The sequence below is a fragment of the Natator depressus genome, chromosome 1 (assembly GCF_965152275.1).
Source record: "Natator depressus isolate rNatDep1 chromosome 1, rNatDep2.hap1, whole genome shotgun sequence".
Taxonomy (NCBI): Eukaryota; Metazoa; Chordata; order Testudines; family Cheloniidae; genus Natator; species Natator depressus.
In genome coordinates, this window is record NC_134234.1 from 327,500,049 (window position 1) to 327,516,624 (window position 16,576).

A 16,576-nucleotide genomic window follows, 5' to 3' on the forward strand; every position below is an offset into this window, starting at 1 on the left:
CTGTAATGTAATTAATGCAAATCAACATGTGTTTATGGAAAATAGATCTTAACTTGATATCTATTTTTGATGAGTTTACATGTCTGACTGATAAAGAAATAGTGTTGATATAATATACTTAGACTTCTCTAAGGCATTTGACTTGGCACCATGTGACATTTTGAGTAAAAAACTAGAACAATATAAAATTAACATGGCACACATTACATGGGTTAAAAATTGGTTAAATGGCTAACTGATAGGTATTTGTAAACAGGGAATTATCATAGAGAGGTGGTGTTTCCAGTGTGGACCTATGGGGATCAGTTGTTGGCCCCACTCTATTTAACGTTTTTGTCAATGGACTGGAAGAAAACATAAAAATCAACTCTGAAACAGTTTGCAGATGACAAAAAAAATGGGGTAAGGGTAAATATTGAAGAGGACAAGTCACTGATTCAGAGCAATTTGGATTGCTTGGTAAACTGGGCACAAACAATGTGTGTTTTCATATGGCCAACTATATACATGTATAGACCTAGGAACAAAGAATGCTGGCCATACTTACAGAATGGGGGACTTTATCCTGGGACCCAGTGATTGAGAAGAAGATATGGGGGAGGGGTGGTGAAGAATCAGCTAAACTTGAGTTCCCAGTGTGATGTTGTGGCCAAAAGAGCTAATGTGATCCTCAGATGCATAAAGAGGTGAATCTCCAATAGGAGTAGAGGGACTCTTTCACCTCTGTATTTGGCACTGGTGCAACTGCTACTGGAATACGGTGTCCAGTTCTGGTGCCCACAATTTAAGAAGGATGTTGATAAACTGGAGATGATTCAGAGAAAAGCCACAAGAATTGTTAAAGGTTTGGAAAACACGCCTTAGAACGATAATCTTAAGGAGCTTAATCTATTTAACTTGACAAAGAGAAGGTTAAGGGGTGACTTTATTACAGTCTATAAGTATCTACATGGGGAACAGATATGTAATAATGGGCTCTTCCATCTAGCAGTGAATGGTATAACATGATCCAATGACTGGAAATTGAAGCTGTACAAATTCAGATTGGAAGTAAAGTGTCAGTATTTAATAGTGAGTGTAATTAACTATTGGAACATCTGCCAAAGGTTGCAGTGTTTTCTCCATCACTGACAATTTTTAAATCAATATTGGACGGTTTCTAAAAAACATGCTCTAGGAATTATTTTGGGGACATTCTAGGGCAGTGTTTCCCAAACTTGGGACGCCGCTTGTTCAGGGAAAGCCCCTGGCGGGCTGGGCCAGTTTGTTTACCTGACGCTTCTGCAGGTTCAGCCGATCGCGGCTCCCACTGGCCGCGTTTCACTGTGCCCAGCCAATGGGGGCTGTGGGAAGCAGCGTGGGCTGAGGGGACGTACTGGCCGCTGCTTCCCTCAGCCACCATTGGCCAGGCACAGCGAACCGCCGCCAGTGGGAGCCGCGATCGGCCGAATCTGCAGATGCGGCACGTAAACAAACCAGCCCGGCCCGCCAGGGGCTTTCCCTGAACAAGCGGTGTCCCAAGTTTGGGAAACACCATTCTATGGTATGTATTACACAGGAGATCAGGCTAGATCACAGTGGTCCCTTCTGGCCATGGCTATGAAGGATGAGAACAATACTTTCACCACACTCTGGCTGGAAAACACTTTACTGAGCTGATAATCAGTTGACATAAAGCAGCTTTCCTTACACCAACAGTATTTTTTTTCCTTCTTAGTAGAAGGCTAAGAGGAATAAGGGGCAAGCCACGTCTTTGATGGTAAGACTGTTGTAGTGTCACAAGGAGTTAAAGGTCTTTGGCCAACGACAGCTGAAGATGAAGCTAGGAAGAGACTGAAGGTTATTGTCATCTCAAAGGCCAATGCTTGAAGCTTTGGCATGAGAGAGAGAGACCTGATAAAACCTGGTTGTTTTGCATCACCAAAAGAGAAGCATTTCCCTTATCTGCTTTCATTTTAAAACTCTGTATTTTCTGAGAGACAGACCTAACTAAACTGAGAGGAAAAGACCACCTCAGGAAGATCTGGATAAAAAAGAGTGAGAGAATTGTATGAGGACAAGTAGAACTAGGGCAACTAATAGGAGCCAAAAGACAACTTGGGTTACCACTCAAAAAATTTGAAATTTCATTAATCAGTTCTGTGTGCTCAAGTGTGACATAAGCAATATTGCATCTAGCTGAAAACTGACAAATGGCATAAATGGTGAATAGTAAATTATGTATTCCTACATAATCAAGGTGCAGCCTATTAATAATATTAACAAAGGGAAGGAAATTGAAAGGAAGGTTCAGTTTTTAAGTTGCATGTTCCATTAAACACAGAAATAAAATATCAAGGGAGGAAGAAATGTTTTTAGAGTGAATGGAATTAGGAGATCTGGGTTCTATTCCCAGTATTGGCAAAGATTTGCTTTGTGACCTGAGGCAAGTCATTTAATCTCTCTCTGTGCTTAGTCCTAAACTCTACAATGGGCTCTGCCCAGGTGCAAGATTTGTCCAACATAGTGCTCATTCCAGGACTGTAACCTTAGTTTGTTCATATTTTTTTAAAGGGGGATAGTATAGTTATGTAAACAACAGGGCTGTTGTGAATCTGTACTGTGCAATTCATCCATGTTCTGAAATACTTTGAGATGCAGGGCACAACAGAATCTCAGAATATCTATGCTCTATAATTAAAACATACAAAAATGTTTCTTCTGATGCAGTGTTTTTATTTATCTATCAATTTCTCCAAAAAACTGATTCATTTAAATTTTTTAAAGTGTCTGTTTGAATGTCATCACTAATATTATTAACAGATAACACTGGAGCATGGCCTCATATCACAAGGGACTAATGGCATATATTTCAAATAAGTAGCTGTGGCCAGTACAGTGCCCTGAGAAGATGCCATTACTTGTATAGTTACTGTGTCACTAGAGGAAAGTGAAGTAGCTGCATGTGATTAGCTGGTTCGTGGAGATTAGAAATGAAAGTGACCTACTAGATCTTCTTCCCTGGCCATTATAGGATTGCTCCCTCTAGTACTTTTGTTTCTAAATGTCTCCAAAGAGAGGTCTTCTACCAATTCTCTCGGGAAACCATTCTACAGTTCAACTGATCTCATAGTTAGAAAGGTATTCTAGAAATTGGCCTAGCTAGGTTGCTGTAAAGATGCGGGAACTAGAATCAGACTCTGTAGAACCTAGGATGGCTGACGTTCCCACAGTGCCACTGAGACGCCATGAAGAGCCCCAGCCAGGGAGCACTGTGGAGAAGGTGCCACAGGAAGTACCCAAGGGACCCAGATTGACAGTACCCTGAGGCTCTCTGATTGACCCTGGAGAGTGCCCCAGGGAGTTGTCTGATCAACAACAAAGACTTTGGCCTGCTACGACTCCAGATCTCATCTCCTGGTCTCTGATCCCAGTTTGACCCTGCCCCTGGTTCCTGCCTGGTACCACCGCTGGTCTCTGACTCCAGCCTAACTCTGAGCTGGATTCCTGCCTCTCGAGTCTAGCCTGGTACTATCTCTGGTCTATGACTCCAACATGAATTTGACCCTGACTCTAGTGATTCCTGACTCGTGTTCATCGACTACTGTCCCCGACATGTGGACCATAGCCCAGCTGTGATCCCTAGGCCAGCACGCCTATGCTCTGGTCCCTTACAGTTGCACTGTGCTAGTACCCAGTACAAAGTGGCAGTAAAGCCAGGCTAGCTGGCCAGTGGAGGATTCCTCCTGCCCAGTACCTTCTACACCACCACCCCTATTATAGTTCCCAGAGTAGAGGGCATGGCCTAGGCCAAGACAAAGTGTCATGGTAATCCCTATTTTCTGGGTCACCTTAGGAGTAGGTAAAAATTGATGTATAGTAGAGTAGTCCAGACACTAGCTTAGCATGCAGGAAGAGTAAAGTTAGCTTAAAACCTTTGTCCCTCCTTAGACTATGCCAAGCTTAGTTCAGACATAGCCCAGGGTCTGACCCATTCATTCTAAATCTTCCTTATTTTCATCCAGTTAACATTATATTACGCCCCTTTAGTCCCATCACATGCATGCAAAACACACACACACACACACAGAAGAATCTCCACCTACTACTGAAATGCAGCCATCTCTGGGGCAGAATTTGACAGCTGTTAAATTACACTAAGAAATCAAGTCTTAAAGTGGAAAAATGCCAAATCTAATTCCAACTACAGGGCTAATTACAGAAAACAGAACACGTACAGACTGGAATTTGGCCAACACACTGGGGCTAGCACCCTATCATGAAAGTGTTAATAGCTGCAAGTAGTCAGGGCTGTGGTTTTCAGAATTCTCTTTAAAAGACGTATGCTGCTGTCTAAGCTTATGGAAAATAACTCTTCCTTTAGTTATGATGGCTTGTAATTTGTGTGATAATTACTGCTAACTGGTTCTGAACAGTAGTCCCCAAGGGTTCCCTCCTGCAGTAATGGTATCAGAGAAATGCAATCCAGTTAAGGGCTTTGCTTCGCTTGGCCATTGTATCTAAATATACTGCTGTCTCCAGGGAACTTATCTGTAGTCTGGCTGCACACTCAAAATGAACATTTACCACTTTCATTCCTGTAATTTACCACTGCGCATGTGGTATTTCCCGTGTTTAATGCGAGCACTGTGAATGCCACAGTAAAGGTAAACATGTCAACTGTTAAATAGCACCCTGTGAAGTTGTATTCTGCTACACTACATATAGCTTTATAGAAGTGTCAGGGCATGATAAAGCAAGATTCAATGAATAATTTAAATTTCAAAGGCATTACTATTATTTTTAGTGCAGTAACACCTTTGGCATAGCCCAGGACCCATCGTGCAAACATAGAACAAAAAAGTTAGAATGTGTCCCCTCAAAATATTAATGGTTAAGTTGGTTTTATAACAATCTCTGCATTCACACACTAAGAGATTTAAAGAGACAGTGACTTGAAATATAGCTATATGCCAGCATAAACAGATGAAAATCACAGTTGCCAACTTTCACACAAGTAAATAAGCACCCCAACTTTCACAATAAGCCAAAAATCAAGCGAATCCCATTTCAAAACAAGGCCAAAACAAGCCAATCCCTAAGAACCCCAACTATTTATGTGACTAGATCCCCCTGGCGTGCAGTCTGAGACTGTGGTTGGCCGCCCCCTGTGGACCCCTGACTCTCTCCCCCCCTTGCCTCTGCTTGCCCCTTGCCCCTGCTTGCTGGGAGTCTATCAAAAAAAAATAATAATAATGAAGCAACAAGCTACAAGCCAAAAACTAGCCAACAAGCAACTCACAAGCCAATTAAGCCAAAAACAAGCCCAATTTCTGCGTGTTTTTCGTGAGTTTGGCATGTCTGATGAAAATCAGTAATTTAATGGGACATTTTTCCTACCTCTGTTTTCAAGGGTTGCTATTTTTGTTTTATAAAACTGTTTATTGTTTTCTTTGACTTGTCAGCTTGAAGGCTGAGCTAAAGTCAAGCTCCAGTAACAACTAAACAATGCAAAGAAGTGTAAATAGGCCATGTTGTGTGATTGGCAAAAAGGTGCTTAGCTCCCTTACATGCCAAAGAATGACAAAGCGATTGACACCAAGAAGGAAATACTCTGAGAACTAAAGTGAGTTCAGCTTGGAGAGGAAGCAACAATATGGAGTAACGAGATCTGATTTGAGTAAAGGGGAAGGTGGCATTTTTTGTACAATACACAGGAAATAAGTCTTCCACCATAAGGTATATATTACATTATAACTAATTCTATTCTCTTCATATAGGCATTCTTATACTGCAGTCATTAATGTAGTATCTGAGCATCTTCCAGTAGTGCATTAAGCAACGTGATTAAAATCTATCGTCTGTTGTTTGTTCTCTCTCCTCTCCCCAGGGAGAGAATTGTGCGTAGTGGAGTGTCTTGGGTTTTTTTTTTTTTTTAAATGTATATTTATGTTAGAGAAGACAAGGTTGAAGAAACGTGCCTTGCATTTGGAGTAGAAAGAGGAGAGGTTTGTGATGGCCCCTACTTCCTCAGGGAGTTCATTCCACAATCTCAGACTGGCAGCCAAAAAAGTTACATCTCCAAGGTAACAGTGATTCACTGTACTATGCTACAATAGTGAACAACATAAAGATTTTTCTTTTACAACCTTTTGCTAAGCATAGGGAGAAATGCTCAAACATGAATGCACATAATTCAAGAAAAGATACCACTACTTGGTTCTGTCTTGTGTGCATGACATGGCTCAGCTGCATTTTCTTATTCTGTAATGCTATTACTGAAAAATACATAGAAGCAGATTCTGATAACCTAACATCTTGAATAATGTTGGAGTCTGTTTCTGAAGTTTTTTTGTTGAAGAATTGCCACTTTTAGGTCAGTTATTGAGTGACCAGAGAGACTGAAGTGTTCTCCGACTGGATTTTGAATGTTATCAACATAAAACCTTCAAAAACAGACTCCAATGTGAAGCTGCAGAACTGGAATTAATTTGCAAACTGGATACCATCAGCTTAGGCCTGAATAGAGACTGGGAGTGGTTGGGTCATTACAAAACCTAAACTTAATTTCCCCAACACTCATTTCTCCCAACTGTTACTCACACCTTCTTGTCAACTGTCTGTAATGGGCCACTCTCTTACCACTTCAAAAGTTATTTTTCCTCCCTTGGTATCCTGCTGTTAATTGATTTATTTCGTTAGACTGACCTCGCTCTTGGTAAAGCAACCCACATCCTTTCATGTATTTCTACCAGCTCCTGTATTTTCACGCCATGCATCTGATGAAGTGGGTTCTAACCCACGAAAGCTTATGCCCAAATAAATTTGTTAGTCTCTAAGGTGCCACAAGGATGCCTCGTTATTTTTGCTGATGCAGACTAACACGGCTGAAATCTGTCATCTTGAATAGAATCTCTGTCTGTAACTTAGTCCCTATTAAGTTCAATGACTACTTGTGGCATAAGTAGATTGGAGTAAAAGTACTAGAATCTGGACCATAATCATAACCAGTGAGGAGTTTTATCATTTCTTGCATGAACACAGCTTACTATATAGTCTTTAAAAGACTACATTATTCTCCGTGGCGATTTCTTTGCAAGATAAAATATTAATTTTCTAATCTTGGAATGCATGTGCCAGTGGCTTTACTTTTATCTTCTGCCAGTCTAAACTTTAATTATAGATGTTGAGAAAGAGAGACACAGATACATATACACATTTAGCATTCCAGAAATAATGTTTATCCTTGTCACCAGATAGACCATGAGCCCTTGAATTAGTACTAATAACTTTTGCATTAAGATATTACTTTGAGAAACACCAGAACCTTGCTACAATAACATGGTTATTTGTATTATGAATTCACATAGATGAATTTGCCAGTACAAATCACTGATTACCGTCATTCTATCTTTTGCTGTAATATATTTTTAAATGTCTTTAATTATATTTTGCAACCACTAATTCACCTTCAAGAACGTGAAGATGTTTACTTGATTGAAGAAGCATTTTCTTTTTCCTTGAATGAACCTTGTGCTTTTTACAAGACACATGTCAAAAACTGTGCTCCTTGTACTTTCAAAATTACTTTGCAGTAAAGCAAGAATACAGACATTTTTGCTAGTACATTATTAGATAAGGAAAAGGAATGTTGGCATTTACTGAAACTTAAATCAGCAGATTTATAAAATTAATCAGATATGAGTCGCTTGCATTACAATTAATATCAGAAAATGTGTTTAATTGTGGCATATGTTTCAACAAAGTGGCCATTATCATCCACAAATCTTATTTCGTATGCAGTAACAAATTGTGTGACGGACAATACCCACACATTTCATTTCCCATGCATGGCTGAGGAATTTGTTGTCTTTCTTAAAGTTGAGTAGTTGGACACAATGCAGGATAGTGTATGATTCATTTCTTAGCATTATAAAACTGTACCTGTCTTAGGACTGGACATTTTACCCTATTTCCAATCCTAAAACACAACTGCAAATGGAAAACACTAAGAAATGAATCACGCTCATTCATGCTTTTCACACAATGTCATCTAGTAACTTTTCCTTTGGTTTTGTTGTGTTATAATAAATGCTATCAGGCACAGAAAAGAGGAAGGATAGCATGAAATTTCCATGAGAAGGCTGCATAGTCAGTATGCCTTAGAATTGAGTGACTACAACTCCAGCTGTAAGTGCAACGTAGCTTATTGTTAATTACCAGTTTTTAAAAATACTTGGTACTTATGGACTGTCTTTCATTCAAAAGTCTTAAAGTACTACACAAAGATTAACTAAAGCTCGTAACACCACTGTAAGGGAGGCTTTATATCCATACTGCAGATCGGGAGCTAGGCCGAAAACAAGTGAAGGATCTTTTTCAGGGTCACACAGTGAGTCTTTATCAGAGACCGAAACAGAGCCCTGGGTTCCTGGGCCCCAATTCAGCAAGGTACATGCCCAACTTTGAGCACATGAATAGCCAAAGGGACTGTTCATGTGCTAAAGATAGCAAGCACCTCGCTGAGCTGGGGCCCTGATTCCCAGCTACTTGCACTACACTGACTACAGACCCATCAGGGGACATTGGGAGAGTTAAAACTATCTTAATTATGAAGAAACTTACATTGAAATATATTGGGTGAGGAGTCAGCATGACCTGAATAACATGACTCATAGAATCTGAGACAGTGATTTCTGCATTGTGTCCATAAGTCCTGGTTGAACTATAGCACATCTTTTAGAAAGACGTGTAATCTTGATTTAAAGAGTTCAGGTGACAGAGAATCTACCACATCCCTAGGTAAGCTGTTCCAGTTTTTTACTGTTAAAAATATTCACCTTATTTCTAGTCTGAACGTATGTAACTTCAGTTTCTAGCTATGCTATCTACTTAGGTCTATGTCTGCTAGATTAAAAAATATTAATTGCTATTACAAAGAAAATATCAGCTGTGGAGGCGTACATATCAACAGAGATAAACAAAACAGAGAAGAGTGGTGAAATGGCATATATTAGGAACTATTAGCCAGAGCTACAGCCCTGCAAACCTGTGATCCAGAAAGCTTTAGGTAAATAAATGTTCATGTACAAAACTCCCTTAACTTTTTGTCTGTTTTGTATGGGTATTACATACAGTCAGGAAAACAAATGGCTCACTGCTTAACATAGGAATACCAGTGGGGAAAAAGGGGAAAGAGTGTGCAAGTGTGTGTCTCTCCCCACATGCACAGAGGTGACTTGTGCAGTCTTCAGCAAGTCACTAAATTTTCCTGTATCTCACGTTCTTCATTTGTAGTACAGGGATAATAGCTATCTACAGCACTGTGGTTACAAGAAAGCTTAATGCATTATGGTTTACAAAAAGTACTCCAGGGAGAATTCTGTGCCACTGCGCATGCGCAGAATTCATGTATCCTGCAGATCTTCTTTCTCTGCAGAAAATACATTTTGCTGGAGAGGCTCTGCAGTTGTGCCTTTTGCCCACCACGGCCTGCTGTGGCACCAGAGCAGAGGCAGCAGGCTCACCACTCACTGGCCATAGCAGTCAGCAGTCGATAGGGAGAGAACAGAGGCTGCGCATCTCACAGTGCCCTGCCTCCGGGGCCAGGTAAGGAGGCACAGGATATGGAAGTGGGGGGGAAACAGACAGAGTGGGCACATGGGGCTGCTTGGGGGGGTCACATAGACTGGAATTCAGAAGGGCTAGTGGGAGCACAGTCTGGCACAGGCTCTGAATGGGAGTGGAGGTGGAGGGACACTGGGAGGTGGGGATGGCTGAGTGGGGGTGCAGGGATACATGGGGACAGGGGCAGGTGTGTCTGACTGATTGGGAGAGACTAGGGATCAGCCATGGTCTGCATGGGGGAGGCTTCCCAACAGTCGCCTCCCCCGCCCCAAAAAAACCCTGTTCCAATCTTCTCCCACCCACACCCAACATCCTCCAGGTTCACTCCCAGGTTCCTTCCCAGCAATTACTTCCCTCTCCCACAGCTCCTCTGTTACCCTGGGTTCCCCTAAGCCTGTGCACTGCTTCTGAGGGGTATGGGAAATAAGTTTTTTATTGTAGTTTAAATTAATTATTACTCAAAGTTCTGTATGAATATGCCTAGTAAGGGAACTATTTGTCAAAAAAACATTTCCTGAATCTTTTTTGTCTGTATTGTCACAAACTTGTTGGTGTTTTGAAATAAATGACAAAAATAATTGAAACTGGTGTGCTTATAATGTGTTATTTTGACAAATAAAACATGCAGAATTTTGCAGAATTTTAAAATACTTTGTGGGAGTGGACGTGGAGGGTTTTTAATCTTTTTGCTGCAGAATTTTTAATGTGTTGGGGCAGAATTTCCCCCAGGAGTAAAAGCTTTGAGATCCATGGGTGGTAGGCAGTGTAGAAATGCAAAATATTATTTAATAATTCCATCATATTTTCACTGGTAAAATTTCTGATGGTGTATTATTCAATACTTGCATCCCAAAGATATCAGTTATTTTGAACACTTATAAAACACAAGCTTTTTCTTCCAGAAACCACCTAACTGTCCCCATTAGGCATCGTCATACCTTCATACAAAAGCCACTTACGTTTTTGTCTTTGTTGTATTTGTGGAAAATCTCTTGTGCTCTTTCTTCACCACCATCAGTAAACAACATAATGATCTTATTGCAGTTAGCTCTAGAGACACTGTGCTGTAAGAGATTCAAAGAGAAGTATCCTTTTAGTTCTGGCTCTCAGAAAAAAATGCAGAAGTGTAATATAGTTCCCAGAAACATAGTTCAGCTCTGAAGGGCAAGGAATGCCTCTTTTTTTATGCTTTGTGCAGAGGAAAGCACATTACTTAAGTACTAATGCGTTAAAACCTGACCTCACTGGGTATGTTTACACTGCAATAAAATGGCCTCCCTGGCTGGCCCTGGTCAGCTGACTGGGGCTCGTGGGTCTTGGGCTGAGGGGCTATAAAACAGGAGTGTAGACCTTCGGGCTTGGGCGGAGGCTGGGCTCTAGGACCCAGTAATGGAGAATGGCAAAGCTCCTGCTGACCTCAATGGAGCAAGGATTTCACTCAATAAGTCTGCCTCCAAATGTAGTATTTCTAAGTCTATATCCTGCTTTTTGTCACCAAGATATTAGTATTATTAGTGCATCACTACTGACAGAGACTTCCTTCACTCTTTAAGAGCCAAATTACGGTACACCTCAGATCTGACCAAAAGGAACATTGTGGTAATCAGGTATGTTCCACCCAAAGAAGCATAAGAGAGCTGCATGAATGGGGTTGTTTGGGGTGGAAGTAAATTGCATATTTGTTAAAACAAAACATGCAGATCAAACCATGGTCCCAAATTCTCTTCGCTGGATGCCTGAATGTGACTCAGACAGTGGATATCTTGCATATGCAGTTCAAAAAAGAGGGCATTTTCACTCTACCCTTCAGGTTTACTTGACGTGACTCCCTCCTTCCTTCCACGCTCTGGAAATTTGAAGTGGCCATTGATGCTTCAACTCATGGGAGTCCAATGAGTGTCTCAAGTTGGGATCCCAAGTGCTGAGCCAGTCAAACTCTCTGGCCACTAAATTAGTCCTTAACAAACCGAAGATCTAAGGTAAATAAATTACCACTCAGCTCCCAGTGAACTTACCCTTACATTTAAGTCTTACAAACTCAGGACCATGTTTTGTTTTGTTTTATTTTTTGTTACATTTCTTCAGAATCAGCTCAGTTTTCCTCTTTTATATTTACTGACTTTTTTTTTTTACACCAGAGCACACGTTTTGCCAGCTTACACAAAGTGGGGTAGGTTTTCACCAAGGTTACCTGGCTACTTGGGGGAACAAGAAAACCCCTGCTCCTCTGAGTCTCCTGTTCAATTGCAACACCAGTGGAGGGGAGGTGCTGCGCACCCCAGATTCCTCTCTGTAAGCAAGCAGGCTGGGAGGCGATGGGATTGGGAGGAGCCCTGGCTCAGATCCCTAATTCACTAGTCAATGGAGCTGGCAGAGCAACAGGGAGAAGCAAGCTGCTCATGAAAAAAGGTGACATAACTTTCTCTACAATGAAAACAAGGGAGAAGTGAGGAGAAATTCTGACCCTCTGCATCACAAGTCATCCAGCGGTATGCTCCTGGGGTGCTGAAGCTGTGCAATGTCCCTAACAGAGGACCTCAACATCAACCTCAGCCTGGTCCAGTCCACACAAGAGATCCACTTCTTGGACACTACAGTGCTAATAAACAACGGTCACATAAACACCAACCTATACCGGAAACCTACTGACCGCTATTCCTACCTACATGCCTCCAGCTTTCACCCTGACCACACCACATGATCCATCGTCTACAGCCAAGCTCTGCGATACCACCACATTTGCTCCAACCCCTCAGACAGAGACAAACACCTACAAGATCTCTATCAAGCATTCTTACAACTACAATACCCACCTGCGGAAGTGAAGAAACAGATTGATAGAGCCAGAAGAGTTCCCAGAAGTCACCTACTACAGGACAGGCCTAACAAAGAAAATAACAGAACGCCACTAGCCGTCACCTTCAGCCCCCAACTAAAACCCCTCCAACGTATTATTAAGGATCTACAGCCTATCCTGAAGGATGACCCAACACTCTCACAAATCTTGGGAGAAAGGCCAGTCCTTGCCTACAGACAGCCCCCCAACCTGAAGCAAATACTCACCAACAACCACATACCACACAACAGAACCATTAACCCAGGAACCTATCCTTGCAACAAAGCCCGTTGCCAACTGTGCCCACATATCTATTCAGGGGACACCATCACAGGGCCTAATAACATCAGCCACACTATCAGAGGCTCGTTCACCTGCACATCCACCAATGTGATATATGCCATCATGTGCCAGCAATGCCCCTCTGCCATGTACATTGGTCAAACTGGACAGTCTCTACGTAAAAGAATAAATGGACACAAATCAGATGTCAAGAATTATAACATTCATAAACCAGTCGGAGAACACTTCAATCTCTCTGGTCACGCAATTACAGACATGAAGGTCGCTATCTTACAACAAAAAAACTTCAAATCCAGACTCCAGCGAGAAACTGCTGAATTGGAATTCATTTGTAAATTGGATACTATTAAATTAGGCTTAAATAAAGACTGGGAGTGGCTAAGTCATTATGCAAGGTAGCCTATTTCCCCTTGTTTTTTCCTACCCCCCCCCAGACGTTCTGGTTAAACTTGGATTTATGCTGGAAATGGCCCACCTTGATTACCATACACATTGTAAGGAGAGTGGTCAGTTTGGATGAGCTATTACCAGCAGGAGAGTGAGATGGTGTGTGTGTGGGGGGGGTGAGAAAACCTGGATTTGTGCTGGAAATGGCCCACCTTGGTTGTAGGGTGAGTGGTCACTTTGGATGAGCTATTACCAGCAGGAGAGTGAGTTTGTGTGTGTATGGGGGTGGGGGGGGTGAGAAAACCTGGATTTGTGCTGGAAATGGCCCACCTTGATTATCATACGCATTGTAAGGAGAGTGGTCAGTTTGGATGAGCTATTACCAGCAGGAGAGTGAGTTTGTGTGGGGGGGGGGTGAGAAAACCTGGATTTGTGCTGGAAATGGCCCACCTTGATTATCATGCACATTGTAGAGAGAGTGGTCACTTTGGATAAGCTATTACCAGCAGGAGAGTGAGTTTGTGTGTGTGGTTTTTGGAAAAAGGGGGGGGGGAGGGTGAGAAAACCTGGATTTGTGCTGGAAATGGCCCAACTTGATTATCATACACATTGTAAAGAGAGTGGTCACTTTGGATGGGCTGTTACCAGCAGGAGAGTGAGTTTATGTGTGTGGGGGGGGGCGGAGGGTGAGAAAACCTGGATTTGTGCTGGAAATGGCCCAACTTGATTATCATACACATTGCAAGGAGAGTGATCACTTTAGATAAGCTACTGCCAGCAGGAGAGTGGGATGGGAGGAGGTATTGTTTCATGGTCTCTGTGTATATAATGTCTTCTGCAGTTTCCACAGTATGCATCCGATGAAGTGAGCTGTAGCTCACGAAAGCTTATGCTCAAATAAATTGGTTAGTCTCTAAGGTGCCACAAGTACTCCTTTTCTTTTTGCGAATACAGACTAACACGGCTGTTACTCTGAAACCTAACAGAGGAGAGACCATAATGTAATGATCTGGTCCTCACTGGTTAATTGATGAGCACTAGTGCAGCAACTTAATTATATAATTCTATAGTACTCTCAGCATATTCTGGCATTAACAAATCAACATTCTTTACTTGCTATTACTGCATTTTTACTAAAACTAATTCTGTACGGACCTTTTGACATCAGAAGCTCAGTTTTCAAGAGGCACCTCTTCTAATAAGGACAGAACTGAGCCTTATGAATTTTCTTACCAGTAATGATGAATAAAGAAATTTGAAATCATTGCATTAATATCACTCCTGTCACCACTGTAAGTTTCACTTGGAAATAAAAAATGGAGGATCACTTTTGCTTGTAAAATACAATATACAATACATTGCTTTGGGCTGCTGCTTTTTTATATTAAAAAAGTAATAAAACTAGAACAGGTACTTTATAAATATTGAAAAACACCTACCTGCTTAATGATTTAATACATTCCAAAATAAATTCATAAGGGCACCACACAAATAATTGACTGGAGGCCCAAATCCTGGTCACCTTACTTTCACAAGGTGTTCCATTGATTTAAAAGGACAACCTACACGAGTAAGGTAAAACAGATTTGGTCCTTGTTCTACTGGGCTGAACTCTGTACTGACTTACTTGGTGGTTTAAGTTAGACATCTAGTGTGCATCTATATAACATCATAAGAGTGCAAAGTACTTTACTGTTCCTGCCCCAAAAGAGCTTACTGTGGGACTATTAGCATATGTATTATGGTGCTTAGATAGAATTGATAGATGTAATGGAAACTTACATTTTTATTAGCCAATCAGGACTGGAGACCCAACAATATACAATGTAGATTAAAAAATGGTCCCCTGCCATTGTCACATGCAATCTCATTAACAGAAATCTTGCCCAGATCAGGCTGGAATGAGTGGTTGAAACTAAGGGGAGAAGGAGCGGGAAGGGAGGATGGTGATTATATTGGAATTGGGTGGTTGCTGTAGTTTGTCACATATGCATTTTGATGTACAGCTTTGGTTCTTTCACTAGGGCAAAGGAGGTCTAACTTCACTCTCTTGCTGAAAGGGTGATGGAAAAGGGGGTTCTGCCAGTAAAAATAAGTGTGTCCCGCACAGTGACTGCAGGACAGCCTACTGTCTCCTAAAGTAAAGAAGTGATATGAAACTGGTGCCTGTGTGTATTATTTAAATACAATATATATATTGAAAATGTATGCTTCATACCATAGCCATACTAAATCATGATATTTTACATCAGATTTGTGTTTATATAATTGATATATAATAATGGGTTCATGTGTCGTGGGACAGGATCTCTCTTCACACTGCGATAAATGGCGTTTACTCTGCATTAACACCATTGCTACTTAGAGAAGAATTTTCTCCAGAATATATAATTAACTGCACACTTTATCATATCTATTGCTATAAATACAAGAATCATATTATCCATACATCCTGTTTAGTTTAAATATAACTAAATGTTCTATTTTATATTTAATTATACATTTTGCAATATTGGTGATATATTTTTCATATCTATATCTAGATAGCCAATATTGCAAAATATAATATATATTTGCTACGTATTAACAGTAGTCTCCTGCATTGTGATGTAGCGTTATTCTGTACTACCATCCTTTCCCTGTTTCCCTAGAGTCCCTTTGTGTGGTAGTCTAAGCAACTACAAGAGGAGCTTTTCCTCTTTCTTTCCTGTTCCTTCTGGGTTTATCTTCGTGAACACTGTGTTAGTGAGCAGGTTTATGCAACATTCCTTACCTGTCAGTTACATCAATCTATATTACAGCACAGCTAGGGTCGCCAACTTTCTAATCACACAAAACCGAACACCCCTGCTTCTTCTCTGAGGCCCCACTCATGCCCTCCCCTTCTCTGAGGCCCCACCCCTGCTCTCTCCATCCCCACTCCCTTCGTCGCTCACTCTACCCTACCCTCACTCACTTTCACCGGGCTGGGGCAGGGGTTTGGGGTGTGGGAGGGGGTATGGGCTCTGGGCTAGGGCTGGGGATGAAGGGTTTGGGGTACAGGAGGGGGGACTGGGCTGGGGGTGTGTGAGGGGCTGGGGATGAGGGGTTTGGGTTGCAGGAGGGGTCTCTGGGCTGGGCCAGGGGGCTGGGGTGCGGGGTCCTGGCAGCACTCACTGCGGCTCCAAGGAAGCGGCTGCCAGGTCCCCGTGGCCTCTAGGTGTATGGGCGGCCAGGCAGTTCTGCGCGCTGCCTTCGTGCCCAGAGGTGCCACCCCCTACAGCTCCCATTGGTCATGGTTCCCAGCCAATGGGAGCTGCAGAGCCGGTACTCTGTGTGGAGGCAGTTTGCGGAGCCTCCCAGTCCCTGGCTGCCCCAGCGCCTAGGGGCCACAGAGACTGGCATCCATTTCCAGGAACATCACGGAGCCAGGGCAGATAGGGAGCCTGCCTTAGCTCTGGGCCC

The 16,576-nt window shown here is 42.0% G+C and overlaps 1 protein-coding gene across 2 annotated transcripts in view; it reads right to left on the minus strand.

Annotated features, from left to right (window-relative positions):
* Positions 1-16,576, minus strand: part of CACNA2D1 (calcium voltage-gated channel auxiliary subunit alpha2delta 1) — a 651,754-nt gene that overhangs the window by 110,576 nt on the left and 524,602 nt on the right. For both annotated transcript variants that reach the window (XM_074942556.1, XM_074942557.1), the window contains exon 12: positions 10,566-10,670. In XM_074942556.1, coding sequence (XP_074798657.1) covers positions 10,566-10,670 — 105 coding nt within the window. The remainder of the gene's footprint in view (positions 1-10,565; positions 10,671-16,576) is intronic.